Genomic DNA, 18,706 nt, shown 5'->3' with positions numbered 1-18,706 from the left:
AACAGTCGATATTTATATAAAATTGATATAACAATATCAATGCAACTATGAAAGAAATTTTATCAAATAAAATATATAAAAGATTTATATAGAAAAGATATAACAATATCAATGAATACAATGAGTAATTTTTATTATTAAAAAAAAATCAAATCAAACAATTATCAGCCCCAAATCAAACAGATAATCTATGCAGAAAATCAAACAAGTTTATATTTTTCTTGGTGAAGAAAAAGAAAATATGTGCTTATGGACTGCAAATTCTAAAATATTCTAGCATGATTGATTCCATTCATATCAAAATTCAGCTTAATGGGTAGATTTATAATTTGATAAAATGTGTTCACATATTTCTATAACAAATGAAATGTCAACAATCAAAACAAGTACTTCAATCCATTGCCATGCATACAGGGAAGGCTCTTTATTTATTAATTAATTTATTAATATATTTTTATTTAATATATGTGAAAATTTAAAATTTATTAATTTTCAAAGTAATTTAATAACACAAGTTATTTAATTTTTAATAAAATAATATGATATTGATGGATAATTTTTAAATTCCATTATAATCCCCCAAGGTTGACAGCATGTTTACCTGAAACTCTCTCACTTCAAAAAATTTATTACTTTAACATGAAAATAAAAATTAAGTCTATGATATAATTAAGCATGTGTCAACTTTAAGGTTAAATTGACTATTTGTTCATATATACTAACCAATCTTGTAACAAATTTTTTATTTATAGTTTGATATAATTAAAAATTAACCTAAGAACAGGAAGGACGAGAGGAAATGGGATGACTGGAACTCTCAAATATTCGTTAACGTGTGGCATATGGCAAGCTAGAATAAAGTTTTGAAAAAAAAAAAAAGAAAACTTGAAACAGAGCACCCAAATGAATCTCAATTTGAAGTCAACGCACAAATACATGCACTAACATTAAGCCATTAAACATATCTCTAAAGTAGAATCACAGCCCAGTGCAATCCATTAAATCACTCATAAGTGAATGGTGAAACACTAAAAGAAGCAAAAATTCAGTGAATTCAGTATTGAAAATGAAAATTGCCCAACTAGAATTGTCAAACAATAATCAATTAATAGAAATAAAAATTAACAATAATTATAATAGAAAAAAATCAAATTAATTTTCTGATTTGCTACATATTATTCTATGGCAAAAAATCAAACAATGAGAATCCAATTAAACGAATTTTATACAAGAAAAAAAGACAGAAATTAAACAAATAAAAATAAAAATTATAGAGTTAAAATGGGTTTAGAAGTTAGAACTCATATATAGATTTAGGCAAATGATTCAAGAAATTGGGGAGTAAAGTAAAATTGAAAAAAAGAGTGAAGTAGAGATGAAGAGAGAAATTGCAAAGGGAAACTCTTTTTGTCGGCAGAGGAAGGGAAATGGAGAAATAAGGAGTGCTGTTGCTGTTACAAAATGGTTTTTAGGGTTAAATGTGAAATTACCTATATATCCCTCAAAATTTTTAAAAATTTCAAGGGAGGCCCAGTGCCCCCCTTGTCTCCTGCCTCCCTCCATCACTGATGTCACCAGTTCAAGATGACAGATTGCTACTGGAGTAATTATACATATTCTGAAGTTGAGTAAAATAGACTTGATAGAAGATTGGCGTAACAAATGTGCATTTTTTATGTTAGAGTTTTGTGAGTTGCTTAGGAGGGTATCTCATAAGGATACCCTGTATCTCTCTTACAGAAGTACTCTTGGGTTGCTGCTGAAAAACATGGACATTTCTAGTTGGTTGATGAATGGGGAGGATACTAAGTGAGCCAGTTTGATGAAGGAGATTTTCTCTTTTGTTAGTGAGCTGGGGAATGGGTTGTGCTCGGATCTGGTTACCATTACAGAATCGCCCTAGAGCTCAGGGCCCTTTTTCGGTGATATTCGTGACTTTAAGGTGTTTTTGCTACCTTTGCATACAGTAATTAAGAGGAGTCCTAGTGCTTATCCAATTCTAAAAAGAGGCTATGTGGAAGCCTCTGACTATCTTTATGCTACATTTCTTAAATTGTTGAGAAAGATGAATGAATGCCTTCTTAAGATGCAAGATTGTTTGCCTTTGAACAGAACATGGGGAGATGTTATGGTTTGGCATGGATGGTTTTACTATCTTGGCATTTTGGAGGAATTGCAAAAAATTAGCGAACATTATAAGGTTACTGAAGAAGAATTGTGAATGCCTTTACAACTTAGAAAGCTTCACTATGTGTGCTACTTGTTAAATAATTGAAGCCAACATATAATATTAGGTGGCTTCTAGAGCATAAGAATAAGTATGGTTATGAATTTAGGAGGCATATGGCGAGGGAGATGATTCCCAAGCAAAATGAAGATTTTCAAAGATCTCTCAAGATGGTAATTGATAGATTCCTTAACAAGGCAACATCATTCACAAATGTTGAAGGCCATCAGATGCTACTTGGTGATTTTTTTAGACCACCCAGAGTACAAGAAGATAATCCACCTGATATAAAGGAGAAGTGGTTTCTTTCAACGTGCCAAGCAATATTAAATCCATAAAATGCCCTCTTTATGGCATCTCCAAGCATTCCCACACGAATCTATCCTAATCCTGGTAAGCTTTCCACTGAATGTTATGCATGTTTCTTTCAACAGGATTTTATTGATGTGTGTTGATGAACTCTACTTGATAGAAAAGATTGGTTAAACCCTATCTTGAACTAATAAAGCATTGGTTTTCCTAAATTATTTAGAATTTGCAGACTCCATAACTTTTTTATTTATAACTTGGTCAAGTACCATTGAATTGCATTGAATAAAGTATAAACGAACTCTATAAAATATTTATTTATGATCATAGTTATGAGAGAGAGTTATGCAGTACAGACAAACTAGAAGCTTAATAGTGAAAATGGGACAGATTGAAGTTATGTTTCATAATTGTAATAAGAGTGTTCTAATGGAATGAATGTCTTATTAATTGAAGGTTTAGGTTATATGTGTTTGTGATTCTCCTTCTTTGATCTCTCCCTAATTGGTTCTACGTATATGAGGAATTGCAAAATTCTTATTCCATACATGAAGGTTTAGCACTCACACATTTCTAATAGATGCAGCAATTAAGTTGGAGAACTTGCACCTTGAGTATTTCAGCTTAGCTGGTAAGCTAATTGCATTAGGTTTGATTCATAAAGTGCCAGTCGGTGTTGTCTTTGATCGTGTGTTTTTCTTACAACTAGCAGGAAAGAATATTTCATTAGAAGATATAAGGGATACAGATCCGTGATTGTATGGTTACTGTAAGAAAATACTGGAAATGGTTGATGTGTGGTATATGTAGGTATACGGACTGTATCAAGTAATAAAGCCATAAGTAAAGTATCATTCCCACGAGAAATTATGTTTAAATACTAGACTATGATTGTTTTAATTATTTAAACTAATGGCAATTTATAAGAGAACTAAATTAACTAAATGCAACAATTTAAATGGAAAATAAAGAAAATAGGCAATGGGTAATACAAATAAATTCTTAATCTAAACATAAATTAACTAAATTAACTAAATTAATAATGGGTAAGCAAGAACAAAGACTAATTAATAATAAAAATGATTTGAAAGTTAGGGTTTATGAATTAAATCCATTGAGATTTGTCTTGGTTCATCCAATTTTAAGAAAAAATAGAGTTTGAAGGTTATTGATTATGAAATTCTTTGATATCTTTTTCAAGCAAACCAAAGAGTATTTTAAGAAAACCAAACCTACTTTCGTACGCTATTTGATTCACATAAAACCCATTAAGTTTTGTAACTAATAAATGAATCCTCTTAAATCCCTAGTTTATTTTTAAATCTAGATGATTTTAAGTTCTAATCCTTAATCATCTATCAATAGTTTTTACCTTTCGGTCCTTTAATAAAAAATTAAAAACCAAGCCCTATGGGATTTAACATTAGATAAGTCATAAAGCACACAAGGAAAAGAATCAAAACTCATATTTATATATATCTATATAAAACCCAATCCAAATCCACAAATAAATTCAAAACATTACAACCCAACTCTGAAATCTTAGAAAAATTATTATATCATGGTAAAATTTACAAGAGGATATGATAAAACTAAGAAATGAAACATAAAAATAGACTAAGAATACAAAACCCAGGTGAAGGAGAGCCCAAACTCTGAAAAATTGTAGCTGAATATCATCTAGCAATAGCTCTCCAGCAGAAATGGTATCCTCCCTTCTCCTTCTTATTCTTTTTTTTTTTTTATCTTTTCCTGTTATTCCTTCTTTCTATTTACTTCTTCTCCTTCTTCTTCTTTCTTCTTAGGGAAAAAACTAGAAAAAGATGCTTTTATATGGTCCTAAAAAATGCCCTAAAGTAGGTCTAAAAATGGATAAAGACAAATGAATAGATAGGAGATGAGGTTGAAGAAGTTGCTTAACCTTAAGCAACATTTTAAGCAAATTCCAGGTTTTGCATTGCCTGTCTGCATAGGGTAAGCAGCATCTTAAGTAAATCACGACAATTTTTGTGTTGCAATGAATTTTTTGCTATGCTTGACTTCCAACTTAATCCAAGCCACGTTTGAAGCATCACGACATACCCTAAGCAGAATCTCAAGCAACTTCTCATGTAAATTTCGGCAGGTTTGGATTTTAAAACTTGATTTCTTCATCTTTTTCCATTTTTCAAGCTTCCAAATCTCCTCAAATCATCTCCTAATGCATCATTGACCTTCAATTTACCACATAAATCAATTTAAAACATAAAAATTGAAAAAAAAAATAAATATCAAGCAATTAATATTAATAAATAAGATAAAATAAAGCTAAAACCATAAGAAGTACTTAATTATAAGAGCAAAGTGGATGAAACAAAGCTAGTTCAATCATCCAAACATACTTCAATACCATGGCACAGACAAGAATGAAACAAAGCTCTATATTTTTCTAGAGCTTATAAGTAATGGCTCTCTTGCAGAAATTTACAATAGGTATCATCTTAAGGATTCCCAAGTGGCTGCATACGCTAGACACTACATGGGTTGAAGTTCCTCCATCAGGACAATGTTATTCATAGGACATCAAATGTTCATATATATTGGTGAATGTTGGGGGAACCATGAAGCTTGCAGATGTTGGATTAGCAAAAGTGACAGAATTTAATAATCATATAAAATATTGCAAGGGAACTCCATGCTGGATGGCCCCTAAGGTTGTCAACCTAAACAGAAGAGGAAATGGACTTGCAGTAGACACATGGAGCCTTGGATGCACTGTGTTGGAAATGTTAATCAGAAAGCGTCCATACTCTCACTTGGAACCTGCACAGGTTCTGTACAAGATTGGAAGGGGTAAGCCACCTGCTATTCCCTAGTTTCTGTCAAGTTTATCACAGGACTTCATTTTGTAATGCCTGCAAGTTAATCCTGATGATTGTCCCAATGCTGCTCAGCTCTTGGACCATCCATTTGTAAAGAGGTCATTGCATACCTAATTATGGCAAATCCTCAAAGTCTGACTAATTGTGGTGTTTCTTAACCAATTCAGCTCATACAATTTCATTTGAAATAAATGATTTTTTAAAATATTTTAGATCAAAGAAACACATTTAAAATCTTTTTAATTTGAATAATAAGAAAGCCAACAAATTAACTTGCTAATAGTTTGTCTTCAAGTGGCTGACTTTCTTGGATTATTAAGGCAATGGCAAATTCTTGCATTCCTTTTATGAACAGCAGGACAATTTATTGGCCCATGAGTTTCTAGGTCTAACATCCTCAAATACACTAACGAAATGAATAAGCCGCCCCATTGCAACTTTCAAAATCCACTAGTCCAATTTCTCTTCTTTAAAGAATTGGTGATATGTGAGAACTGAACGCTAACTAAGGTGATATGTTGCCCTTGTTTTGTTTGATTATTATCACAAGTGAAAACTTGGAACTTCATTCAAGTCTTCTAGCAATGTTGGCTTGACGACTGGCAACAAATTTGGTAATAAGTTTGTCTCAAGGTGGCCAAATTTCCGGGATTATTGGGACATTTGAGAATTCTTGCATCCACTGTACCAAAGTGGGAATTTTTTTGTATATTAATTTCTTTCATAATGGGAACAATATATCAACTTTCTCTAATTATATTGTGCTATAATTTTTTTTTGTCAATATAAATAAATTTATTATTATGGGAAATTTATTCTAAATGTTTCTTTTATCATAAAATATTATTATTTTAATCTAAATAGGCACTATTTTAAATTATTTCTTAGAAAAAATAATATATCAAAATTTACTAGATTTATTTTAATAAGTTGTTTACAAAATATAACCAACTACTAATTTTGATATCATTTAATATAATATTATCGATTTATAAAATATTAATTAATTACATATTATATTTATTATTTATTATTTATTTCATAATATGTTGATTCAATTATTATTAAACCTTAAATCCGCTAATCTTTTATACATATATATATATTTGATAGAGTTAATCTTATACTTCTTGCTTGAAACTAAAACTTTGTAAGAATTCAATTTAATTAAATTATTGCTATACAAATGATTTATTTCAAGCAAAATTAAATTTATTGATTTAAAACTCAACTGAATTTGAAAGCCATTCTTAATATATTATTCGTTAACATGCAAACATCAAGTATATAATCATATCAACAATACATATTGGTGTTAAAGATCTTGTGAATAGAGAGTATGTATCCTCTATCTCTACCCTCTCCATGATAAATTTTCTCCATATCTGCTCCATAGAGGCAATCAAAGATGAGGATTCATAACCTTATTTGGGACAAATCAATGTGAAATCTAGACCCCATTACACTCCATTTATGGTAAATGACCCACAATCACCACTAAAGGATGTGTTTATTCTTGATAATTAAATATTTCATAAAATTAATACATAGGGGCTCATTTTCGTGTTTCTTCTCCAAGGGCAGCCTTACGAAAGCCAGCAAACCTATCAAAGAGTTTGTCTCTTGGAGGCCAACTTTTCATGATAATTGAGATATTTGAGAATTCTTGGATCCATCCCACTAATAATGGGAATTTTTCTTGGTCTATCACTTTTACCCCAATTACCTCCTCATATACATCCATGAAATAAGCAATCCAACCCAATGCAAGATCTGCTAGTCCAATGGTCTCCCCTCCAAAGAATTTCTTTCCCCTTAGCTCTTCTTCTAAATATTTCAAGCTCTCTATGGTTGAAAGAATTGCTTCTTCCTGTTCTTTTCCTTGCTTTCTGAAAGCACCAAATCTAATTGTTTGTAAGATCTGTCTCAAGAAAAAAGAAATAGAAATGATACAATTAGTGTATTTAGGGCAACCTAAACTCAATTCATTGTGGGTTCAAGACACAATATTTATTTATGATGAGAGTACCATATTTCTTAAATCTATAATAGGATTGGCTAGAAACTAATAAAATAATAAATAATTTCAAATTATCAATGTTGCAATTAATTTTGACAATTGAAAAGTAATGGGCGATAAGTGCATAATTTATTAATTTTACTCCCATCACATTTAGTGTTTTTAGTGTGTTTTTATATTTAATTCAGTTAGTTAAAATATATTTATCATTTAGGCATATTTTTAGATAGTTGTGGAATAATTGTGTTAAATGGAGAAATTTTTAGCATTTGACCTTTGTTGTATTTTTTAGGTGTTTCTAAAGTTGCGGGTCTCCAAATTGAGTGTTGTTTAATCCATTGAAAAGCTAAGATAGAGCACTTCAAATGATAAAGAGGGACCAAAGCCCAAATCAGTATCCAAGGTTGACAAAATGAGCTATAGATCTATTGCAAATTCTCAGACTCGATAGGTCATGATCAGTTTCAGTATTTATTTTGTATCTGGAGTTTCAGAAGTCCAAATGAAGCAAGGCTAAGCCCAATTGAACCTTAAGAGCTACCTCTACAACTTCTATGAAGGGCTGGATGAGAGATGAGGCCATTTTAATTGTCAAAAATGGTAATGAAGTCGTCACAATGGGCTAGACCGTCTAACTGAACCAGTCCTGGTTTTTGAGCTATAACTTGGGCTGTAGACCTCAGATTTGGATCCATGAGTACCCATTGGAAAGCTAAGAAATAGGGCTACAACTTTCCTGAAGAGGACAGAGGCAGATTCGGAAAGAAAGTTGCTGAAAATCTGCCTTGATTCCAGAAACGTGAATTCAGGCTGAAAATCTGCATCTTGAATTTCAAAACCTTTCCTAGTTTGGTTTGGTTCCTATCTTTGGGATTATGTTTTTTTTAGTATAAATACGTCTTTGGGCAGCAGCTAAGAGCATCCCAATTCAGACCTTTGTTGTCCATAGAACACCTTCGTTCTCTATTCTTTCTTTTTAGATTTCTTCTTTATCTTTCTTTATTTTTTTTGTAAGCCATGAACATGAGTGGCTAAGTTTTTAATTCAATTTAAGGGATTCAAGTTCTTATGTATGATTTTTAAGACAGGTTCTTAATTTTATTTATGTCTTTTTGAATATCTATTGTTTTCTGATTTAATTGTTTTTGATCTGTTGAATAATTTGCTAAAAAGGCCTATTAGTTAATTGTTTGATTTGATAAATTGCTAGTTCACCTTCATAATCCGTAATTGTTGTGTAAGATTGAACATGAGTAGCAATTAGGTTTTATTGATAATATCCAAGTTTTCCATAATAACCTAAGGAAACAAAAGGGTGGATTAAATGATTTATGCTTCATAAATTGTTGTTCAGCTTAACTACTTCCTTTTTTAAAACAGTTATTAATTTGATGAGGATTGCTTAATACCAACTCAGTTAATAATTAGAGTCAATAAGAGTGCTAGGCTCAATTGATGAGTATAGGGAAGTCAGGGGTTTACCTCGTTGTTTGGTAAATCTATGTTAAGTATTCAATAAGATATAATTATATTTCTTTTGCCTATGATCAAATCAATGCATTGGAATGAGAATTACCTTGGACTGAAGTTTGTTTAATTCGAGAGTTTTATATTTAATTTTAGTTCTTAATTTCTGATTTTTTTTTTATTTCTGATTTTGGATTGTGAATTAACCCCCTCCCCCGTGTGACGCCCCTTACTCGTCTACTGTATAGCCGAGCAAGAAGTGCCACATTCGGTGCCGGAGCACCCTATCTTGTTTTATCATATCTATTGTAAACTTTTGATGTCATTTAAAACATGTATTCTATGTGTAAATTTTTTTTATATCTTATTTCTGCGGAGACCAGGACAGAGCCTTCCCTGTTTTATTAGCATCTAGCGGGTTCCACTAATCACCTGTTAACATGTTCATATTCATTTCACACATTTTCATATCATATTCTCTTGTATCATATCATTTACAATTATTTATGAGATCTAAAAATGAAGTATCATTTATTGCATTCATATAGAAATTCATAGATAATAAGTTACAAGTTTTCATTTCAATCTCAAATTTTAATTACAAGTCCAAAACGAAATACATCATGATTAGACATAATGAACCAAAATACTAGTCTATACATGGGCCCTACCAAAATACAAAAGACCGATGAGGTGACTGTGGACAGTGGCAGATATGGTCAGAGCTCTGTCTGTGCACTACTGGTGCTGCTGCTGCGGCTGCTGCAGCTGATGGGACTGATCTCCAGTACCTACGCGATGGAAAACCAACGCGCTAAACATAATGTTTAGTGGTGAATAATTTATAATAACAATAACTTAACAATTAAAATAATATCTACAAATCATAATTTCTGGGTCTTTTACATTTTTATTGCTCTTTGGAAGCAATTAACATTATCGGGATCTTTTATGACTACTTATTGTATTTTAAGTCTTAATTAATTTTTATTAGTGCCCAAGAAACCTATAACAAATTATAAAAGCTGGATGCATGGGTGTATACTGGTTAGACAACCATATGTCTATCCAGTATACGTCTGTCAGGCACGAGGCCAGCTGTCGAGCACGAGACCCGCTGTCAGGCTTATAAAGCCAGAAATAAAGTAGGCACAATGGCCAATGGGTAGGCATATAGCCTGTAGAACAATAATATCATGCTTATATTGTCAGTTCATGATTTGCTCTGTAAGCAGTACTACTATCTGTGGTCCCTAATTGGTATACCAATCGATCCAAACTAAATAAATAAGTCTAGGTATACGATGGGCAATCGCACCTTGTTACATTTTTATTTGAATGTTCATATCACTTTATAGTGGGAAAATAGGTCTCACATACCTCTTTCAAGTAGTTTAGTGTTTAATAGCTTGTTAGGGTTAAATGCGCTACCATAAGATAATTTATCTCATGGACCATTCTTTAGTTTCAGTTTTTGTGTCTCATTTTTACCTATCCAACTGATCAGGTTGCAGCCACTATTTGGCCACACTTCCTTCATAGAAGTTGTTCTCTTATGTTTTATCTTTATTTCCCTTTTTGAATCATGTCAATTTGATTTTCAGAACTCAAGTTATGGTCGGATAACCATAACTAACTCATTTCTAGATTCTGGTTCCTTAACTAGACAGCTTTCAGACTTAAATTTTACCTAATTAATGGAACAGATTGTAGTCACTTTTAGGCATGGTGATCTTCATAGAAACTGTTTCCCTATGTCTTGTGGTCACTTATAATTTTTAATCACAATTTTTCAAGTTTTGTAGAGTTATTTATGGCCAAATAACTTACCTGGGCTCATGTACCCTTTGCCAACAGGGGATCAGTTCATGATAGTGATTGCAGGTCACTTTTTGAGGTTCTTAAGTTTATAATTTGAGGAAGGTTCCTTCATAAGATTTGTTCCTCTATGTCTTAGGACTCCCAGGTACAATTTCATAATATTTCAAGCTTGGTATAGTGAGTTATGGTCAATGTATTGACCTGGACTCTTAATCCTATAAAGGCAATAGTCAATCTTCAGGGCAGTATGTTTGTCCCTCTTTTTTGGGTCTTTACACTTAGAATTTGGCAAAGGTGTCTGAATCAATGTTGTAGCCCTAAGTATCATGTTTCCATATCATATTGGCACATCTCAAATGGAATTTCCTAGTGGGAGTTATGGCCAAATGAACACACGGTATCAAATTGCATTCTGGGTTCAACTTAACATTTTCAAGATTTCAATTCCTAACTTTGGAAAATATTGATTTTCAGAACTCAAGTTATGGTCGGATAACCATAACTAACTCATTTCTAGATTCTGGTTCCTTAACTAGGCAGCTTTCAGACTTAAAGTTTACCTAATTAATGGAACAGGTTGTAGTCACTTTTAGGCATGGTGATCTTCATAGAAACTGTTTCCCTATGTCTTGTGGTTACTTATAATTTTTAATCACAATTTTTCAAGTTTTGTGGAGTTATTTATGGCTAAATAACTGACCTGGGCTCATGTACCCTGTGCCAACAGGGGCTCAGTTCATGATAGTGACTGCAGGTCACTTTTTGAGGTTCTTAAGTTCATAATTTGAGGAAGGTTCCTTCATAAGATTTGTTCCTCTATGTCTTAGGGACTCCCAGGTACAATTTCATAATATTTTAAGCTTGGTATAGTGAGTTATGGTCAATGTATTGACCTGGACTCTTAATCCTATAAAGGCAATAGTCAATCTTCAGGGCAGTATGTTTGTCCCTCTTTTTAGGGTCTTTACACTTAGAATTTGGCAAAGGTGTCTGAATCAATGTTGTAGCCCAAAGTATCATGTTTCCATATCATATTGGCACATCTCAAATGGAATTTCCTAGTGGGAGTTATGGCCAAATGAACACACGGTATCAAATGGCATTCTGGGTTCAACTTAACATTTTCCAGATTTCAATTCCTAATTTTGGCCAATATTTTCCCTAGGATGCAATGGGTTTTGGAGCTTGGTCAAACATAAAAATAGTTGTGCTATGTCTTATAAAACTTTTGGCACTGGTTTCATTCAATTTGCAACTTTGGAGACCAAGTTATGGTATTTTTGCCAAGATTGGTCAGGCATACCAAAGGAACAGTGTTTTGGTCAATTTCTGGGTTGGCAGTTTTAGTGACCCAAATTTTGCTAACAATTTGACTTGGTTAAAGGTAAAACTGGGTCAAGTGATCTTCATGAAAAGTGTAGCGCTATGTCTAAGCTTTCCATTGATGTAAATTTTAGGTCATTTGGACCAGTATAGAGAGAGTTATGACCAAATGAACACGTACTATTTATTTGGTCATTTTCTGGGTTTTAGTGTTTGGTCATCCGGGTTTGGGTAGAGAATTGGTCATTATTTTGACAAAATTTGGGCAGGGTTCCTTCTTGAAAAATGAAGGTTTAAATGTCCCAAAACACCTCCAATTGGCTTCATACCAATTGGGGCAACACAAAGGGAGATATGGTAATAAAAATCTACTAGATTCAACAACAACACTACCTGCAGAGAATTCACACTCCCAATTTCAACCTCCTCCTTCTTCCAAACTCCAAATAAGCATATATGGCACTTCTATAAGCATCAATCTCAACTTAACCAAGTTAATTTCAAGAATTTACATAAGGTCCCACATTGTATACATAGACCCTAATTCCAATCACCCAATTTACACAAACTCAACTCTTTTACACTTCTTATCATATCAATAATTCAAACATCCTTATGGAGCCATTTTTCATCATTTAAAAATAGCAAACCTCACAAGATTTATGGCTGCCAAAATTAGGGTTCTTCAATTCCTTTTTATTTTTTTTCATTTTCATGCAATACTCACTCATCTCATCATTCTTATAAGATTTAAAGAAGAGAGGGAGTGGTATTTTTGCACTTATCTTGTGACCCAACTTGCAAACTTCAATTTCTGTTCTTCAAATGGGTATCTAAAGCTTCCTTAGGGTGTGGGGAGTATTTTTTATGAAGGGAGGTTAAGGTTTTATGGAGAGAAAGCTTGGGAAATCAAGCTTTGAGAAAGAAGAAAATGGAGGGAGAGAAAGCTTCCATGGTGTCGACTCAAAGAGAGAGAAGAGAAAGATAAAGAAGACCTGTGGTTGGTGAATTTTTGTCTCTTGTGTCTTATATAGATTATATAATTATTGTACTTTAAATTTTTTTTTAAATGCCATAAATTTATTTCCTTTCTTTTCTTTTCTTTCCTTTTCTTTTCTTTTCTTTTCTTCTTCTTTCTCTTCTCATTTTCCAAATTCAAATTCATAAATTTAATTTATGTTAATTATTTTATTTCCTAATTTTAATTTGACATTTAGGTCAAAATTCACCTCTAGGGGTGAAATGACCAAAATGTCCTTCATGGTGCTCATCGAGTTATTTTTATTATTTGTACCGATTAATAAATTCTCTAAATTTTATTTTATTTCTCAAAATTTTTCCTTTTTTTTTAATATTTATTTCATTAATTTATGCCTCCTCACTATAGTTTAAGTGTAGTTCTAGACATCCTGACTGTCCGAACAGATATTAGTTGTCGGAACAGTAAAATTTACGGACTATCTACGGTGAGGGCGTTACAATTCTTTCCCTCTAAATAAAATTTCATCCTCGAAATTTACACAGTGTAATTAATCGAGGGACCGCTATCTCCTTGTCTTTTTGCTTTTTTGTGTTATAATACTTTACTTTTTCTTTAGTCTGTCATATTAATCCTTGTTCTATAATCTTATCCTTATCTCGATTTACTATTGAAAATACGTAGCTCTACACAATAGTCCCAAGTTGATACTGCAATCTGCAGCTTACAGCACAAACATCAAGAGCATTGCATAGTTACTACGATATATCCCAATAGACTAACTCTTTTTTTTTTCCTCAACCAGTTCTGTACTCATCTTCTTTCATCACATATATAGCCTCCTTCTCATTTCAATCTATTATCTTTGATATGATCCTTTTAGGTTGATAATCTACCATAACCTTATGGTTCAAAGGGTTGGTGACAAGCATGTCATCTTCTAACCCATCTCTTGGTATCCTCTTTTAACAAGAGGTACAATATATATATATAGGGGTGAATATAATTAGGGTCTATCAATACATACTTAAAGGTATTATAATTAGGAAATGTACCTCTGATAACGTCTAAGGGATTTGGCTCCTCTCGAGCCATAGCGTACACATGGGGTGCTACTCCAGCCTCGGGCCGTTCTGTCATCTCAGAAGCCCTCTGTGATGTACCAGCTATCTCAGGCCTCACAGGTCTTCTACCCCTCTGTGCTACCGGGGTAGTCCTCTCTGTCTGTGGTAGTGCAGTGGGAGCACTCCCCTATGGACAACTTCGTATGAAATGATCCGTAGACCCACATCTGAAAAATCCACCAGTCAACAGTCGACACTCCCCTCTGTGTATCCTGCCATAGTGGGTACATTCTGGCACTGAAATTGATTCCCTTGTTACTGTACCCAGGGAACTAGCTATAGATACTCCAGACTGGCCCCTCTGGCCTTATGTCTGGCTCTGTGAACCCTTATGCTTCTTACTACTAGTAGCTGGTGCACTAAACTGGCCCTATCCAGGACCTCTCTTACGCTGTCTGTCCCTCCTGGACTGCTCCTCATTTCTGACTCTCTCCACATCCAGAGTTGACGCTACTAATAGGGAGAAATCTTTGAAGTGGTGAAATGTAACTATCAGTCGAATGTTGTCATTCAGTCCATCCTCAAACCTTCTACACTTATCAACCTCTGTAGGCATTAGCTCTAATGCATATCCATTAAGTCTCATAAATTCCCGTTCATATTCGGAGACTGTAAGTTGTCTCTACCTCAGTGCCAAGAATTCTCTCCTTCTGGCCTCCAAGTACACATGGCTGATGTATTTCTTTCTGAATTCAGCCAGAAAGAACTCCCAAGTGATCTGTGCAAGCTGTACCATTCTCGATACTATCACCCACCATCTATATGCATCCTCCTATAATAGGGATAGGGATAGAGCACACTCCAACTGCTGCTCTGGGGTACAGTGGAGTTGCTGCAAAACCCTCTCTGTCCTCTCCAGCTAATACTTTGCTGCGGCTGGATCATCCTCTCTCTTACCCCTAAAGTCAAATGCCCCATACTTCCGCAGTCTCTCTAGTGGGGATCTATATACAGGTTGCGGCTGTGGGGGTGATGGTGGCTGTACAGGTGGTGGTGGTGCTGGCTGTGGCTGAGGTATAGCTCTGGTGACCTGACAGAGCAGCTGTGTCATCTGTTCATAGAGCGCCTGCTGTGCCCTACTCACAGTACATCAAGATGACTCTGCTCAGCTGCTTCACTCCCTACTAGGAGCAGGTGCAGGTGCATGACTCTCTACCTCCTCCTCTATCGGTCTTGGAGGTCCGTGCTCTGAAGGATCAGATGCCATCGATCCTATAAAACAGACAAAGAACAGATCTGCATTAATGTCACCTCGACTTTATCTAAAGGCCCATGCATGTGATACAACTATTTCTTTCTATCTATTTAGGTCTAGGACCGCCTAAACCTTTGCTCTGATACCACTAAATGTGACGCCTCTTACCCGTCTATTGTATAGCCGAGCAAGAAGTGCCACATTTGGTGCCGGAGCACCTTATCTTGTTTTATCATATCTATTGTAAAATTTTGATGTCATTTAAAACATGTATTCTATGTGTAAATTTTTTTTTATATCTTATTTCTGTGGAGACCCGGACAGAGCCTTCCCTATTTTATTAGCATTTGGCGGGTTCCACTAATCACCTGTTGACATGTCCATATTCATTTCACACATTTCCATATCATATTCTCTTGTATCATATCATTTACAATTATTTATGAGATCTAAAAATGAAGTATCATCTATTGCATTCATATAAAAATTCATAGATAATAAGTTACAAGTTTTCATTTCAATCTTAAAGTTTAATTACAAGTCCAAAATGAAATACATCATGACTAGACATAATGAACCAAAATACTAGTCTATACATGGGCCCTACCAAAATACAAAACACCGGTGAGGTGACTCTGGACAATGGCAGATCCGGTCAGAGCTCTATCAGTGCACTACTGATGCTGCTACTGCGGCTGCTGCAGCTGATGGGACTGATCTCCTGTACCTACGCCATGGAAAACCAACGCACTAAGCATAACGTTTAGTAGTGCATAATTTATAATAACAATAATTTAACAATTGAAATAATATCTACAAATCATAATTTATGGGTCTTTTACATTTTTATTGCTCTTTGGAAGCAATTAACATTATCGGGATCTTTTATGATTACTTATTATATTTTAAGTCTTAATTAATTTTTATCAGTGCCCAAGAAACCTATAACAAATTATCAAAGCTGGATGCACGGGTGTATACTAGTTAGACAGCTATATGTCTATCCAGTATACGTCTGTCAGGCACGAGGCCAGTTATCGGGCATGAAACCCACTGTCAGGCTTATAAAGCCAGAAATAAAGTAGGCACAATGGCCAATGGGTAGGCATATAGCCTGTAGAATAATCATATCAGACATATATTATCAGTTCATGATTTGCTCTATAAGCAGTACTGCTATTTGTGGTCCCTAATTGGTATACCAATCGATCCAAACTGAATAAATAAGTCTAGGTATACTATGGGCAATCGTACCTTGTTACATTTTTATTTGAATGTTCATATCACTTTATAGTGGGAAAATAGGTCTCACATACCTCTTTCAAGTAGTTTAGTGTTTAATAGCTTGTTAGGGTTAAATGCCCTACCATAAGATAATTTATCTCATGGACCATTCTTTAGTTTCAGTTTTTGTGTCTCATTTTTACCTATCCAATTGATCAGGTTGCAGCCACTATTTGGCCACACTTCCTTCATAGAAGTTGTTCCCCTATGTTTTATCTTTATTTTCCTTTTTGAATAATGTCAATTTGATTTTCAAAACTCAAGTTATGGTCAGATAACCATAACTGACTCATTTCCAGATTCTGGTTCCTTAACTAGGCAGCTTTCGGACTTAAAGTTTACCTAATTAATGGAACAGGTTTCAGTCACTTTTAGGCATGGTGATCTTTACAGAAACTGTTGCCCTATGTATTTTGGTCACTTATAATTTTTAATCACAATTTTTAAGTTTTTTGGTGTTATTTATGGCCAAATAACTGACCTGGGCTCATATACCTTGTGCTAACAGGGGCTCAGTTCAGGACAGTGACTGCAGGTTACTTTTTGAGGTTCTTAAGCTCATAATTTGAGGAAGGTTCCTTCATAAGATTTGTTCCTCTATGTCTTAGGGACTCCCAGGTACAATTTCATAATTTTTAAAGCTTGGTATAGTGAGTTATGGCCAATGTATAGACCTGGACTCTTAATCCTATAAAGGCAATAGTCAACTTCAGGGTAGTATGTTTGACCCTCTTTGTAGGGTCTTTACACTTAGAATTTGGCAAAGGTGTCTGAATGAATATTATAGCCCTAAGTATCATGTTTCCATATCATATTGGCACATCTCAAATGGAATTTCCTAGTGGGAGTTATGGCCAAATGAACACACGATATCAAATGGCACTCTGGGTTCAACTTAACATTTTCCAGATTTCAATTCCTAACTTTGGCTAATATTTTTCCTAGGATGCAATGGGTTTTGGAGCTTAGTCAAAACATAAAAATTGTTGTGCTATGTCTTATAAAACTTTTAGCACTAGTTTCATTCAATTTGCAACTTTGGAGACCAAGTTATGGTATTTTTGCCAAGACTGGTCAGGCATACCAAAGGAACATTGTTTTGGTCAATTTCTGGGTTGGCAGTTTTAGTGACCCAAATTTTGCTAACAATTTGACTTGGTTAAAGGCAAAACTGGGTTAAGTGGTCTCCATGAAAAGTGTAGCCCTATGTCTTATAAAATTCCATTTAAGATGTGCCAATATGATATGAAAACATGATACTTAGGGCTACAACATTGGTTTAGACACCTTTGCCAAATTCTAAGTGTAAAGACCCTACAAAGAGGGTCAAACATACTACCCTGAAGTTGACTATTGCCTTTATAGGATTAAGAGTCCAGGTCAATACATTGACCATAACTCACTATACCAAGCTTGAAAAATTATGAAATTGTACCTGGAAGTCTCTAAGACATAGAGGAACAAATCTTATGAAGGAACCTAAGTCTAAAAATGACTATAAAATGATTAAATGACTGGTCAAAGTTTATTGACCAGGAATTGCCAATTCTAGATAGCTTAGAGGCCAATGGACCAGTTATGGTATTTTGACCATAACTTGAGTTTTATAACCCCAAATTGAGTGATTCAAAAACTGAAATTCAAGTTTAAACATAGAGGAGCAATTGTTATGAAGGAAGTGTGATCAAATAGACATCCTAACCTAGCCAAATTCCTAGATAAAATTAATACATCAAAATGAACCTAAAGAAAGGTTCATGGAAAAATGCTATACATGATAATTAAAATACTCATAAGGCTGATTAAATATTAAAAATGATATGAATATGTAAATTGGGTCTAATGTCCTATTGATATGAAATTAATGGTACCACTGAACAGTACCAGAAAATAGTAATAATGAATAGTGCTAAAATAATTAAAAATATTTAATTGCCCATAGTATACCTAGACTTATTTATTTAGTTTGGATAAATTGGTATACTAATTAGAGACTACAGATAGTAGTACTGCCTGCTGAGAAAATCATGAACTGACAATATATGTCTGGTATAATTGTTCTACAGGCTATATGCCTACTTACTGACCATTGTGCC

General features: G+C 33.9%; 1 protein-coding gene and 1 pseudogene across 1 annotated transcript; one reads left to right on the top strand and one right to left on the bottom strand.

The window, feature by feature from the left end:
* Positions 1-1,375: 1,375 nt before the first annotated feature.
* On the top strand, positions 1,376-5,511 carry LOC131169017 (E3 ubiquitin-protein ligase UPL5-like; annotated as a pseudogene).
* A 1,441-nt stretch (positions 5,512-6,952) lies between these two features.
* On the bottom strand, positions 6,953-8,638 carry LOC110652112 (probable glutathione S-transferase). Its single transcript, XM_058141182.1, has 2 exons — positions 8,633-8,638; positions 6,953-7,318 (listed from the first exon to the last, which is right to left on the bottom strand). The coding sequence occupies exons 1-2, from the start codon at positions 8,636-8,638 to the stop codon at positions 6,953-6,955; spliced, it is 372 nt and encodes a 123-aa protein (XP_057997165.1).
* Between the last annotated feature and the right edge of the window lie 10,068 nt (positions 8,639-18,706).

This window comes from Hevea brasiliensis, chromosome 18, assembly GCF_030052815.1.
Source record: "Hevea brasiliensis isolate MT/VB/25A 57/8 chromosome 18, ASM3005281v1, whole genome shotgun sequence".
Lineage (NCBI taxonomy): Eukaryota > Viridiplantae > Streptophyta > Magnoliopsida > Malpighiales > Euphorbiaceae > Hevea > Hevea brasiliensis.
Note: the sequence above shows the minus strand (reverse complement) of the source record. Positions and strands in the feature narration are given on the sequence as shown.